The following is a 14704-nucleotide window of genomic DNA, read 5'->3' as shown; positions in this document are numbered from 1 at the left end:
TGTGTGTGAGTGTGTGTGTGTGTGTGTGTGTGTGTGTAATAACGTATTGTATTATGTAAATAACTTTTTTATGCTTCAGCCTTTGGCAGATGCACTGAAAAAGGCTTTGAAGTCAGATTTTGAGGAAGTGGTCCTGGCCTTGCTGATGACACCCCCTGAATATGACGCATTTGAAATGAAAAGATCCATGAAGGTCCAGTGTTTTATCTTTTTTATTTTGTGCTGTGCTGTTTTACTCAATAATTGTGTGTGTGTGTGTATATAATGTTATGTTATACTTGCTAGTGACAGTTTTCACAACCATCCAATGTTTTATTTAAAGATTTCAGTACTAAAATTCAATTGTTAATCAGGATCTTGGGACAAAAGAGGCTGTCTTAAGTGAAATTCTAGGGACCAGATCAAACAAGGAGATCACAGCGATGAAAATTACTTTTAAAGAAGGTAACAACACAGATCAAAATACATACATGTACTTCCTGAATGCAAATGTGTGTGTAGCTGCTAACTTCTTTTTGTCGTAAAGTCTATGGAAAGCAGCTGGAGGAACAAATTAAAGGTGAAGTTAGTGGAGATCTCGAGACTACCCTACTTGCACTTTGCAAGGTACAGAAATTACACTGTTTAACTTTAGTCTATTTATGTTACACCATAAGAAAACTAAATCTGTTATGTGTACTGAATATATATCTCATAACATCAGGCTACCAGGAGTGAAGATTATAATATTGACGATGGGCTTGCAAAGAGTGATGCAAAGGTACTGTGACAGATTCCACTCCAACACAACAACTCGCATTAACTAATGTGATTAAATGAGCTGATTCGTCTGGGTATGATTTAGACCCAGACGAATCAGCTCATTTAATCACATTAGTGATGATTATTTTCAGTAACCTGTTATGAATTTGGATTGGTATCTGGAATATCGCGTTAATTTTCTCCATGGACTATAGTGTATGTTTCTGTAGAAGCTGTAAGTCAGTGCTATTTGAATTAAACAACCTCAAAAAGTACAACAGTACAGTTATGAGTGTGATATTGCTTTTATACAACATTTATACATGAAAGTTAATATTGAGTAACTTACGTTTAGACAAAATATAGCTGTTTAATTAAAAGTGCACTACTGCCATCTGTGATTGAAACATAAAATTGCAAGTTATTGGTACTTGCATTTCTTGTTTTACGTCCGCTGTGCTTTGCATGCATGTGTACACAGTTTTTGTACCTTTGTCTTTTAGATTTTCTGATATTTTTTGCTTCTAATCAAATGTTTTGTTGTGATTCATTTTGGAATTTTGGAAGGTTTAGGGCTGTGAACTCTTTGTTTTTTACACCTATTGAGTAAATTAATGTATATATTATGATATATGTGGAACCACTTTAAAAAGGGTGATTATTGGTGTATTTACATATATTATTTTAACAGACACTTTTATCTGAAGCATCTTTGGATAACACATGGAGACAACCATTTTAGTAGTGCTACAATTCTGAATTTCTATAGTAAACTAGAATTGTTTTTATTGTTATTGAAGCTAGTTTAACCTTTATTAAGCCTTAAGCAGAGTTAATGGAAGTGAAGAGGAGTGACTGGGCGGTTGTTGAGATGTGGATGTGATGTGGATAGTGAGGATTATCTGGTTTAACAAGTGCTTCATACATAGTTCTTATAGCTGACTTAACTGCCGTTACCATTGTTGAATCCGGCTGTACATTGATGTTGTGGTTAACTTATAGACTTGTTGAGATGACGAAGAGTTCTCTCTTTGCAAGGTTAAGCTGAAGGCGCAATGTCTAAGTGGAAGGTTAGATAGCCTTCCCGGTCTTCAGGCCGGGACTACATGTAGCAGTGATAGGAGAAGCTGTGTGGCTTTATATTTGGCCCAGTGAGGTTGTGCATATTGAGGAGAAGAGGGGACCAAGCACTGAACCCTGAGGCACCCCAGTACTTAGCTAATTAAAATCTTGATGGATTTGCCTTTTGAGGTGAGACTCAAGACAGCAAGGTCCAGTTATTGTAATGCCCAGTTCAGAGAAGATGGACGGGAATATCCGGGGCCGGTTGCCCCAGTTAGATGTAAAAAAAAAGTTTGATGTAAACCCTATGCTGGGCTTAGCTACATCCAGCTTAGCTACGTCCAGCTTTCTGATAAATATTTACACCTGTTGCACCAACTAAATCTATGACCAGGAGTAATTACACCCAGCGTAGACATAGGAGACGCTAGTCACACTGCAACGGCTACAATTACTAATAATAATGAACTGAATTGCTCAAGACATTGTAACAAGTGAAGCCACCGTGCCATGATTTTATTGTATCAACATTTCCTAAGTCTGCGTTTTTATATCAAGTTTCCCTGTACATTCTCATGACAGATTTATTCAAACATACATTACAAATGAAGACGAAATGTTAAGTAAAATATAATGAATGAAATATTTGTACATATTTATCAAAATTCTCTTCTCTATAGTTATGTTTCTAGCTGACTATCAAGTTTATGTACAATGAAAGTCTTTCTTGTGGTAAATGTGACAGTATGTGACATATTGTTCATAAACTGTTTTACTGACATCTTGTTGGTCTTCTTGTTCGGTGGACTCACTCACTGTCTCTGCTTTGTACAGGTTCTGTTTGAGGCAGGAGAGAATCGGGTTGGTACTGTTTGCTCTGTCCTAATTAATGTCCTCACATCCAGGAGTGAAGCTCAGTTGTGTAAAAGTAAGTGGAACATCTATGACAGAATACAAATGTTACATATATGATTATTTTTCAGAGAGAGTTGACTTTATGTTTTTAGGCACTAATAATGTTATTTAAAATGTTTTTGCAGTTTTCCAGTATTATGGCAAATACAGCAAGGAGGGTTTGGCCAAAGCACTGGAGAGTGAGCTTCATGGAAACCTTGAAGACTGTCTGATGACCCTGGGTAAAGAAACACGCCTTCATTTTAATCTGTGTGTATGTATGTGGGTGTGTGCGAGAGATTCTAGACATGTCAAATTCTTCAGCAATCGAAAGACTATTCAAAGCAAAGCTTTTAGGAAGCTTGTTTTTCCAGCTCTGCACGTCGAGAGTGGGTACTGTCAGCATTATCACACAAACCTTTATCACACAAAGATAGGTACAGAGATACAATAGTAACTAAAACAAGCAGTATGAAGTCACATCTTCTGTTTGTGTGCACGCAACAGATTTTCACCAACATACAAACCTCAAAACATTCTTATTTTTCATGTTTAGTGAAGTCTGCTTGGAACAAACCTGCCTTCTTTGCAGAAAACCTCCACCTGGCTATGAAGGTAAAGTTGCAAAGGAATTCATGGAATGTATATCAGTATACCCATGTAGTTGTGTTTTTGATATTTTCAGCCTTCATTTATTAAAAAATTTCACATGAATTTAACTGTAATGTGGACTTCTAGGGGTTAGGAACCAACACTGATACACTGACTAGAATCATTGTGAGTCGTTCAGAAATTGACCTGCTGAAAATCATTCAAGAATTTAAGAGGATGTATGGCAAAACCCTTCAGGAGGCTATTCTGGTGAGTCTCCATCATTTGAAAAGCTCTAACTAAGTAGCTTGAAGCTAACATGAAATAAAAAATGAGACCATTTACTTCACATCCACTATGGAATGAAATTGTCACTTTTCACGATCCAGTCACTTCCCAATTAATTCAATCAGGTTTGCCCCTACATAAATCCTTTTTATGGTTTTACAGAAGGAAACAAGTGGAGATTATGAGAAGATTCTGCTGGCTCTCTGTGGCACTCAATGATCATCTCTTACATGTCTGAATTATGTGGAAAAACATCTGCAAATGCATTACATGGTTATATTACCTACCCATGTCAGCACAACTTAATCCCACATAGTTGGCTTATGAAAACTGTTTCATTTAAATTTGAAAAAAAGTCAGTCATTGTGCACACTGTAAGTGTTATTGTCAGTATAATATTCCTAGCTACAACTTCAACTATTATTTTCATAGTAGAAATTCAAGTGCTTATTACAGTTTATTACAACTGTATATTATTGTTGTTGTAACAAATCACTACGTAATCCTGGCAATATTTTACATTGCGATGAGAATATCAGTTAGCAGTATGTGAGAACTGTGACCTTATCTGTGTTTCTATTCTCATAATCAAAGAGACAAATTCCACAACCAATAAACTTCAGTTTAAAGCATCTGCATCTTATGCATTATCTAGTGAACAATATCATTGCATATGTAAGTTTCAATGTAAGGTTTGTTTTGTGTTAGGTTTAGACTACAACTTGGGGTGAGCACAGCAAACACATTAAATGATAGATTATCACAAGCTTTACAGACAGGTACAACCAGAACAACCTGGTCTATCTTGACCCAGCCCAATTTTTTTTTTCGATGGGTGTGTGTAAGGAATAAAAAGACAGGTTCTGTTCCTGAAATTACCCACTTCAGATCATCTCTTACGAACTTCACAGAGGAACAGGTGAGTTATGTTTGTAAATGCATTTAACTGCAAGTCTGTAGCTTACCCTAATTAATATTGCCAACAAGTATTCATGATGCTATCTATATTCATAATGAAGTGATTGATGATGTTAATGGAATTGATATGTCAATCTACAGTATATTAATGCAGACAATGTTTGCAATGACTTCTTCATGTGCTTAGTTCTTTATAGTGTCTTCAAAGCTCGCAAGATGGCTTTTTTTAAGAAATTATTTGAGCAACAAAATGATGACAAGGTAAGTAAATACATTACCTTCATTATGGTCATTCAAAAAGATGAACATTAGGTTGGTCTCCTATATGTAATGACTAACTCAAGCACACCTCAAAAGAAACCTGCCATTACTTATATGTACTTATATGTTGCTATATATTTCATCTCAGGGTTTTAAACCTGCTCCTTTTGAGACGGGATATTTTGGAACAGTCAAGGCTGATCCTAATTTTAATGCCCAGAATGATGCTGCAAAATTAAAGAAAGCCATTGAGACCAAAGGTAAAATGCAAAGTTAAACACGTTTAATATGCTCTGTTGAAACTCAAGTAGAAGTTTTGCAAATGAATTATTTGTGTTGTTGCATGTTTGGAAGACACACCTCACCAATTATGTCATAGCAGGAAGAGTGCTTATATACTTTTACCCAATATATAGCTCTGTTGGGACTTGTATTATAATGCTTCCAGCTGTATTGACCCAATTTACCAGTGATTAATTACAAGGAATCAAGTGCACTCATGTGCAATTGCCCATTAATACCAAGATCCAGCAGTATTACTCTGTAAACAGTTGCTCATGTGAAAACAGCTGCTCAGGTGCCCTGTTTTCTTCTCATGAAGGTGTGGATGAAGCCACTGTTGTGGAGGTGATAGCAAAGAGGAGCAATGCACAAAGACAACAGATCAAAGCAGCTTATCAGCAGAGTGCAGGAAAAGTAAGCATATCCACATCCTTTAACATCTTTTTTAAGTATTCAGTGTTCGTTTGAATCCAGTTACTTATTCATCTGTTACTTATTGAAGCTTTCCATTCCACCTTAAATAACATTCACTAATCGCTAAATATAACACTGAGGCTTCATATGTAGTCTAACTTTTTTTAATGCACTAAAAATAATGAAAGATTATCAATTGAACATTTTTCACTTTAGCAATCCTTTTTTATTGACAGTGTGACAGTATGGGACAATACAGATGAATGTGTGAAAGTAATATATTGTGCCATCTGCCAATTTCGGTTCAGGCTTTCTTGGTCATTGAAATGGTTGTCTAAAATGTCTTGTCTAAATGACAATGGTGGGTTCATACACAGTCCAAGGTTTTAATGCTATCTTAAGTATTTTTTTAATCAACCCTTGAACGTGACATATGAAGCAACATACTGTAGATGAGTGAGCCAAGTCATTTACAGTATCTGTAGGTCCAAGTCAATTCCAAGTTTAAGAAACAGATGAGTTTTTTTTGTTGTTATTTTGTACTAATAGCTTTTTATTAATTTATTAATCCTCAGGATCTGGTAGCTGACTTGAAAAAAGCTCTGAAGTCAGATTTTGAGGAAGTGGTCCTGGCCTTGCTGATGACTCCTCCCGAGTATGATGCTTTTGAAATGAAAAGAGCCATGAAGGTACAACTTGTAACTGTTCTTATTGCAATATATGCAATATTCTTATTATATATATATATGTATTATGTATGTGTGTGTGTGTGTGTGTGTGTGTGTGTGTGTGTGTTGATTTTATTCAAAGCCTTACTAAATACTTAAATCTACTTACTAATACTAAAATGTCATTGATAATCAGGGTGTTGGGACAAATGAGGCCGTCCTAAATGAAATTTTGGGGACCAGGTCAAATAAGGAGATTACAGCATTGAAGAATTGTTACAAAGAAGGTAGAAAGATTTACAAACATACTGTACATGTTCTTCCTAAAAGCAGAGGTAGCTGCTAACCTCTTTCTGTTGTACAGTCCATGGAGAGCTGCTGGAGGAAAATATTAAAAGTGACATTAAAGGAGATCTCGAGACTACCCTGCTTGCCCTTTGCAAGGTACAAAAATAACAGTTCAGTGACAGTTTTGTTAGAGAACAAGAAAATAATCTTTTATGTGTTTTGCATAGATAGATGATGACATATTACTAATCAATATCTAATAACTTCAGGCTACCAGGAGTGAAGACCGTAACATTGATGATGGAATGGCTAAGAGTGATGCAAAGGTAAAGATTCTTCACTTACTCTATAGCCAGTGAAGTTTGTCAGCTGGTCATTACTGCAAAATCTCAACTCTGTACTTAAGCTTACTGATTTGTTGTTCTTCAGATCAGCGTTTCCATTTTCATGTGTTGCCATGGACAGTGGTCCATTATATAATTTTGCAGTCATTAAAAAAGTATCTGACCACTCAATGTTTGACCCAACATAATCAAGTTTTGCACAAAGCCATGTAATAAGCATTATAAATGGAAACAAACAACGGGTAACACTTTAGAATAATGATCCGTTGTTAAGAAGTAACCATGCAGAAAGCAATAGGTAGTACTATATTAAAGGGATAGTTCACCCAAAAATGAAAATTACCCCATAATTTACTCACCCTCAAGCCATCCTAGGTGTATATGACTTTCTTCTTTCAGACGAATCCAATCGGAGTTATATAAAAAAAAATATTCTGGCTCTTCCAAGCTTTATAATGGCAGTGAGTGGGTGCTTCTTGTCAATAGTCCAAAAGAAGTCCAATAAAACACCTCCATCCATAATTAAAAAGTGTTTCGCACGGCTTTGGGGGGTGAATAAAGGCCTCCTGAAGCGAATCAATGCGTTTTTGTAAAAAAAATATCCATATTTAAAACTTTATAGACCGTAATCTCTAGCTTCCGCTAACTGTCGTACGCGTGTTCATTCTGGCGGATGACGTAGTCGTAGCGTAAGGTCCCTTTAACACAGAACTTAATACTATTAACTAATATGGAAGCAAGATTAACTAAGCAGTAAGTAATAGCAAATTTAGGACAAAGGTTGTTCCTTATTAGGTTTCGATAATTACTAAATAATATATCTTCATTAAGAACTACTTGCTAACTATGACCAATTAATAAAGAATAACCAATTAATTACTAATCACAATAATAACATGCCTAAAAACCACTCAATAATCACTCAAGCGTTACCTTGTTGGACCACAGGAACTACTAGTGATCTGGACTATGATTTTAAAGTGAAAAACACGTTAACAAGTTAACCCCTCACTAATTACTCAAGTGGGCTGACAAGGTAACGCTTGAGTAATCAGTGAGGGGTTGACATGGACTTCACAAGTAATAAGTTATTTAATATATTTTATAATATATTAAATATATATATATAGATATATTATATGTTAATATATTTTATATCTGACACATACTGTACAGCCATTCATTTCTGCGAGGCACTAGTGATATTCCAACACACATTATAATCTGGAAGATGTGGTTTTGTGCTTAACGTAATATAAATGCAGTCAATGACTTCATTAAGGATGCAAATTGTTTTTGACAAGAGAACATCATTGTTTATATTTATATCCTAAAGAGAAGTCCTCCCCAGGATACTGTCACTAAAGGTAGGTCTTTTAGAGTCAGAGACATTGAACTGACACTGAAAAGAGATCATAATAGTGAACTAATTTCAGCATCACTTTTGAATTATTTAAATTTTATGCGAATTATCATTATTATTATTATTCTATGTTTAAGTTTGAAATAAACAGAGAACATACGTCCATCCTTCGGTAAGAGCAGTAGTCACAATCTCAACCTGTAGCCATATTTGGGGGGATATAATATTCATAAATTAGTTTCCACGAAGAACCCATTTGAGGTGCAAGATTCTGAAAAAGACATTTTATGACCATGTTAAGAATTTTAAAAAGAAAATTGTTCACTTTTTTAGACATGTTACTGTTGTGATTAATGATTAATCGTTTATTCTTTATTAATTGGTCAATGTTTGCAAGTAGTTTTCAATGAGGATATTTTTATTTAGTAATTATCAAATACCTAATAAGGAACTTTGTCCTAAATTTGCTATTACTTACTGCTTAGTTAATCTTGCTTCCATATTAGGTAATAGTATAAGGTTCAGTGTTCATGTAGCACTACCTATTACTTCCTGCATACTTGTTAACAATGGACCATTATTCTAAAGTGTTACCTAATGTAGATACTGACTGTCTCTGACTTTGCTATGTTGTTGTTTCAGGCTCTTTTTGAAGCAGGAGAGAATCGGATTGGCACTGTTTGCTCTGTTCTGATTGACATCCTCACAAACAGGAGTGAAGCTCAGTTGTGCAAAAGTAAGTGGAGAACTCTGATTCCTCTTCAGAGATAGTTGATTTCTATGATATGCCATTTTGGTGTAGTTCAGCTCATGTATTTTTTTTTTCTATGAGGCACTAACAGTGTTGTTTAAAATCTACAGTTTTACAATATTATGGCCAATTCAGCAAAGACGGTTTGGCCAAAGATCTTGAGGGTGAGCTGAGTGGAAACTTTGAAGACTGCCTGATGACCTTGGGTAAATATATAAGACTTCATTTAAGTCTGTGTGGGTGTGTGAAAGAGAAATAGTCGTTTTAAATGCTTCAGTGGCCATATGAATGAAGGCAGCTCTATTAAAACTTGTTCAAAAGACAGGCCTGTTTTTCCAGCTGTGCGTGTTGAGGGTGGTTTCGTTGAGGGTGGTTTCATTCTCACACACGAAAACTTAGGTTAGGTACAAATATCCAAGATTAACTAAATTTATGTTAAAAAATATTGAACATTGTTCAAATTAATTTATAATTATAATTAATAATAATAATAATAAGAAGAATTATTATAATTAAAGGAATTAATTAATTAATTTGTTTGTGTTTGCATTAACAATGTTCTTACTGTCTTTTTCATGTTTTAGTGAAGGGTGCTTGGAACAAACATGCCTACTTTGCAGAAAGGCTCCAACTGGCAATGAAGGTAAAGTTTTTTTTTTATCTGCTCCAATGATCAAAGAGGCTAGAACCCAATTTCTGGAGACTTTAAAATGACTCTTTTTTTTTTCTGGCCTAAAGGATAGCAATCAGGGTGTCAACATCTTGATGAAGAAGACTTTGTTCAAATCTATTTATCACTATATTAAGCAAATTTGCATTTTCACAAATAACTCCAGAATTGGTCAGATTTGGCATCTCAACTAATACCATTATAACTGCATAACAAAGATTGAGAAGTTTAACATTTTCTTTGGTACAAGTGCTAACTTATCCTGTTATTAACAAATGGACAAACCAACAAAAATAGCTGCCAACAGAATTCAGTCACATCATCAAATCAAATAAACTCTAATATGGTCTTGCTTTATAGGGAGTGGGAACCGACACTGACACGCTGACTAGAATCATTGTGAGTCGTTCAGAAATTGACCTGCTGAAAATCATGCAAGAGTACAAGAGGATGTATGGCAAAACCCTTCAGGAAGACCTTCTGGTGAGTATTTGTAACTCATAATGGGTGATCTGAAAAGCTTTTGTATTTTTGTATTTCGCGTTCTTAGATCACTCGTATTTAAAACCTCAATGAGAAGTGGCTTCTTTGTTTTTACAGAAAGAAACAAAAGGGGATTATGAGAAGATCGTGCTGGCACTCTGTGGGACTCCGTAGACAACAATAAATATCTTCATTCAACTGGATCACGCTAAACACATCTGTTCATTAAATGGGTGTATTCATGACCCGTGTAAACACCTAATCTCCTCAGGGTGTGGCTCTTTAGGAGTGTTTTATTAAAACTCTTTGTGCAACTCATTGTGTAATATTTTTTCTTTGACCAGTACACTCAAAGGCATGTGGTGTTTAAGTGTCTCAGGATACTTTAAAGTAACATCATTAATTAATTCTATATTTGTGCAAGCAAGCTGTATGATTCTCAACGTTTTTGACATTTGAATGTATACTGTCACTGAAAACATACAGTTGTTGCCATAAGGAGCTATTTCTTTCTGATCTGATCACATATTTTGGTGTAACCCAATGCATTGAGTTTATTCTTTATATTGATTCATTTCTTGAGTTAATGTGAATAAAACCAATCAATTCAGAAATTGTTTAGTTTCAGATTACTTGAAGGTAATTATATTTATACACAATGTTTACATAGAAGGCATCAATAATTAAATATATGTAAACCAAATATCATAAAAAAAGAGAAAATAAATAACAAATAGGAAAAAATAAATACAAATAAGTATTTGGCTAAATATACAGCAAGCAAATAATATTAAAAAGCACATTGATCCAATGCTGTTTAATATAATAATGTCATGAATGGATGTTAGGCCTATTATCCAGTGTTCCCAGTGTTTCCTGTTTGCTGTCCGAGCACACAGTGCACCTGTAGAAACTGATAGGACTGTAATTGGAGAAGATGTGCCACAGGCAACAGATGCAGTGGAGCCATCACAATGAAGTAGCACTCACACAGTCAAACGAGGTCCTTTAGGAACTTTTTTACAATCATTTGACAGTCCAGGCTATTATAGACAATGTCAAGTCGCTTTTTAATGAGAAATTTTCAATGAGGAGTGTCATCAGATCAATATTTCTGCATGAAGCCGTCTGAAGATGTCTCCTACAGCACTTTTTCCATATGCATTTTTACTCTGGATTGGACTCCAATGTGTCCAGACAAAAATCTTCACAAACCGCTGGGCGGTTAAAATAACTGGAGGTTCTGACGCTGCTGATCTTATTGCAGAAAAATACGGATTTGTGAACATGGGCCAGGTAAGTGCACTGCAATAATGCTTTGCCAGTTAAATATGCTTCATCTGGTAACATCTAAAAAAAAAAGCTTAACAGTCTCCCTTTTTACAATATAAACTGGGTGTTTTCTAATTTTTTAAACTTTATTGTATTCATTATTTAAAATGCGTGTTTCCAGTATTGAAATGCTTATGTATCTCAAAGGCTTATAAAAAAAAAAAGTATGTGATTTATCAAAATAGATAGTATGCTTTTGTGTCTTTATGTTTTCTGCATGATCCCAGAATTGTAATTGGTAACTTTTCATCATGATACAGTGATGGTCACAGTTGGTAATACCATGGTACTTTGAAAAGCAAATCCATATGGAATTTTATTCAAGTCATGCTTGAATTACTGTTATTGAAAGTAGAAGATGATGTTTCACCAGGTCCAATTATTTCCATGATAAAACTTCATAGACAAACTCATATTCTTATGAACACATTCTGTGCAAACACAAACTCTAGTCCTTGTTCCTAGAATTTGTTTTCTTTCAAATTAGTCTTTCATTCTTACCGAGCCCATGTCTCTGGGTCACTGGCTCTTGTATAATAAATGTGTTTAACCATGCAAGACGAGCTCCTAAACTCGTTGGCATCCTATACCCTACTTCAGTTAACCAACTGGCACACTTTCTTTTGTCTCCTAGGAGAGAAAATAAGTAAGGAACTTACTGTGCAAATAAATATAGCAATTGTAAATTTAAGAGATATAATTTAATGAGGCAGGACACTCATTTTTAAATGACAATCAAGATTTTTAAATGTAATTTTCACTTAATTTAATATTTGAGTTTAAAATTAGAGGAAAAAACAGGAACAAAGTTGTGTATAGGAATGCATTTGAAATGGAAACGAGTCTATAAGTCAGGCTACTGTACAGTAAAACTGTGTAAAATGTAAAACTGTCAACACATACACTACAGTTCAAACGTTTGGGTTCGGTACTGGTTTTTTTAAAAATACTTTTATTTAGCAAGGACAAGACTGGAGTAATGGCTGCTGAAAATTCAGTTTTGCCATCAAAAGGGAGTGCCTTGATAAGCATAAGAGACTTCTTTCAAAAACATTAAAAAAAATTGTTTCAAAAGATGCTGTGAGTAGAGCTTGGAATATTCCTGCACTCTAAAAAATGCTGGGTTATATTTAACCCAGCATTTTTTAGAGTGTGTAGTGTTACTTTTAGGCCAGTTTGAATCCCAGTGGTTTGTTGTGCAATGCATCATGGGATTTCTTTGGCCCATGGTCACTATTTGGGTTTCCTGCTCTGTGTGATAAATCTGTTTATTTTGCTTTGTCTAATTGCGCACATGTTGTCTTTGGTAACGTGTAGATGCTGACTTCCTCTACTGAGTCAAATGAAATGTGTAACTGCCGTCCACAGTGGGGCTGTTTAGTTCCGGTTAAATCTGGTATGGCTTTGGCCAACATCATAATGTCAAGGCACGGGGTGTCAAAGAGTAATCAGCAGCCAAAGTTTAAGCTCAGCTGAATCATACAGTGGTAGCTCAGGTTGCCTCTGATGGTAAGTCTATCAGCGGTGTTGGATAACCCTTTTATTGTTTCAAAGGCATACGTCAGGGATGAATACATAATTTATATCTCTGTCAGTCACAATTGAGCAGCGGCTGTATATATAAAACACAATCTTCTTCCTCTTGTGTCACTGCAGATAGGTGGGCTAGTAGACCATTACCAGTTCCAGCACAGCAGAATTATCAAACGGTCCACAATTAAAAGCAGAGGAAACCACAGTCTCATCGCCACGGAGACCAAGGTACAAGGATCAAATACCTTCAGTCACTGAGACACCACTGAATAGTTAATAAGTTAGACTACACCACCCTATAAACACCACATACACTTACCAAAACAGATTAAGAGAGCGGTACACCAAACCACATGGATGCATCCTTAAACTTGGCCAAAACTAAATGAGACAATGATAATTGCTCTTAATTAATATTTCATTTAATTCACTGTGGTTTGCGAAGCATGATATGTATTCAGCAGCACATCATAAATATGTTCTAATGCTAAAGGTGAAGTGGATCCAGCAACAGATGGTTCAGAAGAGAGTAAAAAGAACTGACACAATGGACCAAACCCATGCCGCCAGCTTCAATGACCCTGAATGGGACAGCATGTGGTATATTGTTAGTATGCAACACATTACAATCAGAAATGTTATATTCAGTTAAAAGACATTAATAAACTGAACAATACTAAACTAAAGTAATATGTTCAGAAGTGTTATATCATATTGAAATATCCCTTGCATACTTTTAAAAAGAGTACCTTTATGGAAACAATATAGTTAAAGGGGTCATATGACGTTGCTAAAAATAAATTATTTGGTGTATTTGGTGACGTAGACATGTGGGGGCGTTTTTAAACGAGGCGTTTTAGGAGGGCGTGGACGAGTCTTAACTTTTATAAAGAATATCTCTTTGGATTTGAGACTTTAGTCTTTGCAACTTTATAGATCTTCTTTACGCACCAAGAGCTTGTAACACTCCAAAGAGAAAGGAAAAATTGAAATCGCATCATATGACCCCTTGAAATATAGTTAAAGTATATATATTGCATTACATTTGATGCAATTATTTGAATTAAGTGATAATCTGAGATGAATAAAAGCATGCTAAAAACCTGTTATGTTTGCCTTCTGTTCCATAGCACTGTGATCACAACTGCTTGACCGACATGAACATTCAGGCCGCCTGGCGTAGGGGCTACACTGGGAAAGGGGTTGTCGTTTCCATTCTGGATGATGGTATAGAAAGACAGCATCCAGATCTAAAACAGAACTATGTAAGTGCTTTGAGATTATCTGAGAAGAAATAACAAATCTCAAGAAATGAAAAATTAGATATCTGCATGTAGAAATCTCATAAATATGTAATAATGGAAATAAATTGGGTTGCGTACATCATTTAAGGTTTACACTTCAGACTTTAGGATTACTCAAGTGAGAGAAGAGTGACTCATACAATCTGATATACTGTATGTTTGTAATAAATAAATAAAACTCATCGATGTCAATAATCTCAAATATTGGCTGAATAATTGGCAGTATATTGGCCTGTCAATAATTTTGATTATTTAAAACTGAGAGTAAGATATTCAAAATAGGAAGGACTGTTTATATATTGTTAATATAACAGATGTTATTAAAGGGATAGTTCACCCAAAATTGAAAATTCTGTCATCATGTACTCACCCTCAAGTTGTTCCACACCTGTATGAATTCACATCCACACACACAAACACTCACTCACTCACTTACTCACTCACACACACACACACACACACACACACACACACACACACACACACACACACACGCACACACACACACACACACACA

At 35.2% G+C, this 14704-nt stretch overlaps 3 protein-coding genes across 6 annotated transcripts in view; all 3 read left to right on the top strand.

The window, feature by feature from the left end:
* The window catches only part of LOC107684345 (annexin A1-like), a 9511-nt gene extending 5150 nt beyond the window's left edge, over window positions 1-4361 (top strand). For all 4 annotated transcript variants that reach the window (XM_016480583.1, XM_016480584.1, XM_016480581.1 and 1 more), the window contains exons 5-13: window positions 80-193; window positions 354-444; window positions 527-606; window positions 704-760; window positions 2638-2731; window positions 2844-2939; window positions 3254-3312; window positions 3436-3558; window positions 3739-4361. In XM_016480583.1, coding sequence (XP_016336069.1) covers window positions 80-193; window positions 354-444; window positions 527-606; window positions 704-760; window positions 2638-2731; window positions 2844-2939; window positions 3254-3312; window positions 3436-3558; window positions 3739-3795 — 771 coding nt within the window. In that variant the 3' untranslated portion in view covers window positions 3796-4361. The remainder of the gene's footprint in view (window positions 1-79; window positions 194-353; window positions 445-526; window positions 607-703; window positions 761-2637; window positions 2732-2843; window positions 2940-3253; window positions 3313-3435; window positions 3559-3738) is intronic.
* A 67-nt stretch (window positions 4362-4428) lies between these two features.
* Window positions 4429-10427, top strand: LOC107684346 (annexin A1-like). The gene is made up of 13 exons (XM_016480585.1): window positions 4429-4495; window positions 4682-4755; window positions 4904-5015; window positions 5357-5451; window positions 6027-6140; window positions 6316-6406; window positions 6484-6563; window positions 6677-6733; window positions 8757-8850; window positions 8976-9071; window positions 9450-9508; window positions 9896-10018; window positions 10136-10427. The coding sequence occupies exons 2-13, from the start codon at window positions 4711-4713 to the stop codon at window positions 10190-10192; spliced, it is 1023 nt and encodes a 340-aa protein (XP_016336071.1). The 5' UTR covers window positions 4429-4495; window positions 4682-4710; the 3' UTR covers window positions 10193-10427.
* Window positions 10428-11152: 725 nt separating this feature from the next.
* The window catches only part of LOC107684380 (proprotein convertase subtilisin/kexin type 5-like), a 43695-nt gene continuing 40143 nt past the window's right edge, over window positions 11153-14704 (top strand). Inside the window, exons 1-4 of the mRNA XM_016480633.1 lie at window positions 11153-11314; window positions 13007-13111; window positions 13377-13490; window positions 14014-14148. Coding sequence (XP_016336119.1) covers window positions 11153-11314; window positions 13007-13111; window positions 13377-13490; window positions 14014-14148 — 516 coding nt within the window. The remainder of the gene's footprint in view (window positions 11315-13006; window positions 13112-13376; window positions 13491-14013; window positions 14149-14704) is intronic.

Source organism: Sinocyclocheilus anshuiensis, unplaced genomic scaffold, assembly GCF_001515605.1.
Source record: "Sinocyclocheilus anshuiensis isolate Anshui unplaced genomic scaffold, SAMN03320099.WGS_v1.1 scaffold29, whole genome shotgun sequence".
Classification (NCBI taxonomy): Eukaryota; Metazoa; Chordata; class Actinopteri; order Cypriniformes; family Cyprinidae; genus Sinocyclocheilus; species Sinocyclocheilus anshuiensis.
The sequence above is the reverse complement of the archived record's forward strand: the minus strand, read 5'-3'. Positions and strand labels throughout refer to the sequence as shown.

What these genes read in the sequence shown, in the direction of transcription:
- LOC107684346 (XM_016480585.1), top strand. Translation starts at nt 4,711, where the DNA reads ATGGCTTTTTTTAAGAAATTATTTGAGCAACAAAATGATGACAAG. An exon ending in AGACTGCCTGATGACCTTGG is followed by an intron (nt 9,072 to 9,449) that starts GTAAATATATAA and finishes TTCATGTTTTAG; the next exon opens with TGAAGGGTGCTTGGAACAAA. An exon ending in CCCTTCAGGAAGACCTTCTG is followed by an intron (nt 10,019 to 10,135) that starts GTGAGTATTTGT and finishes TTGTTTTTACAG; the next exon opens with AAAGAAACAAAAGGGGATTA.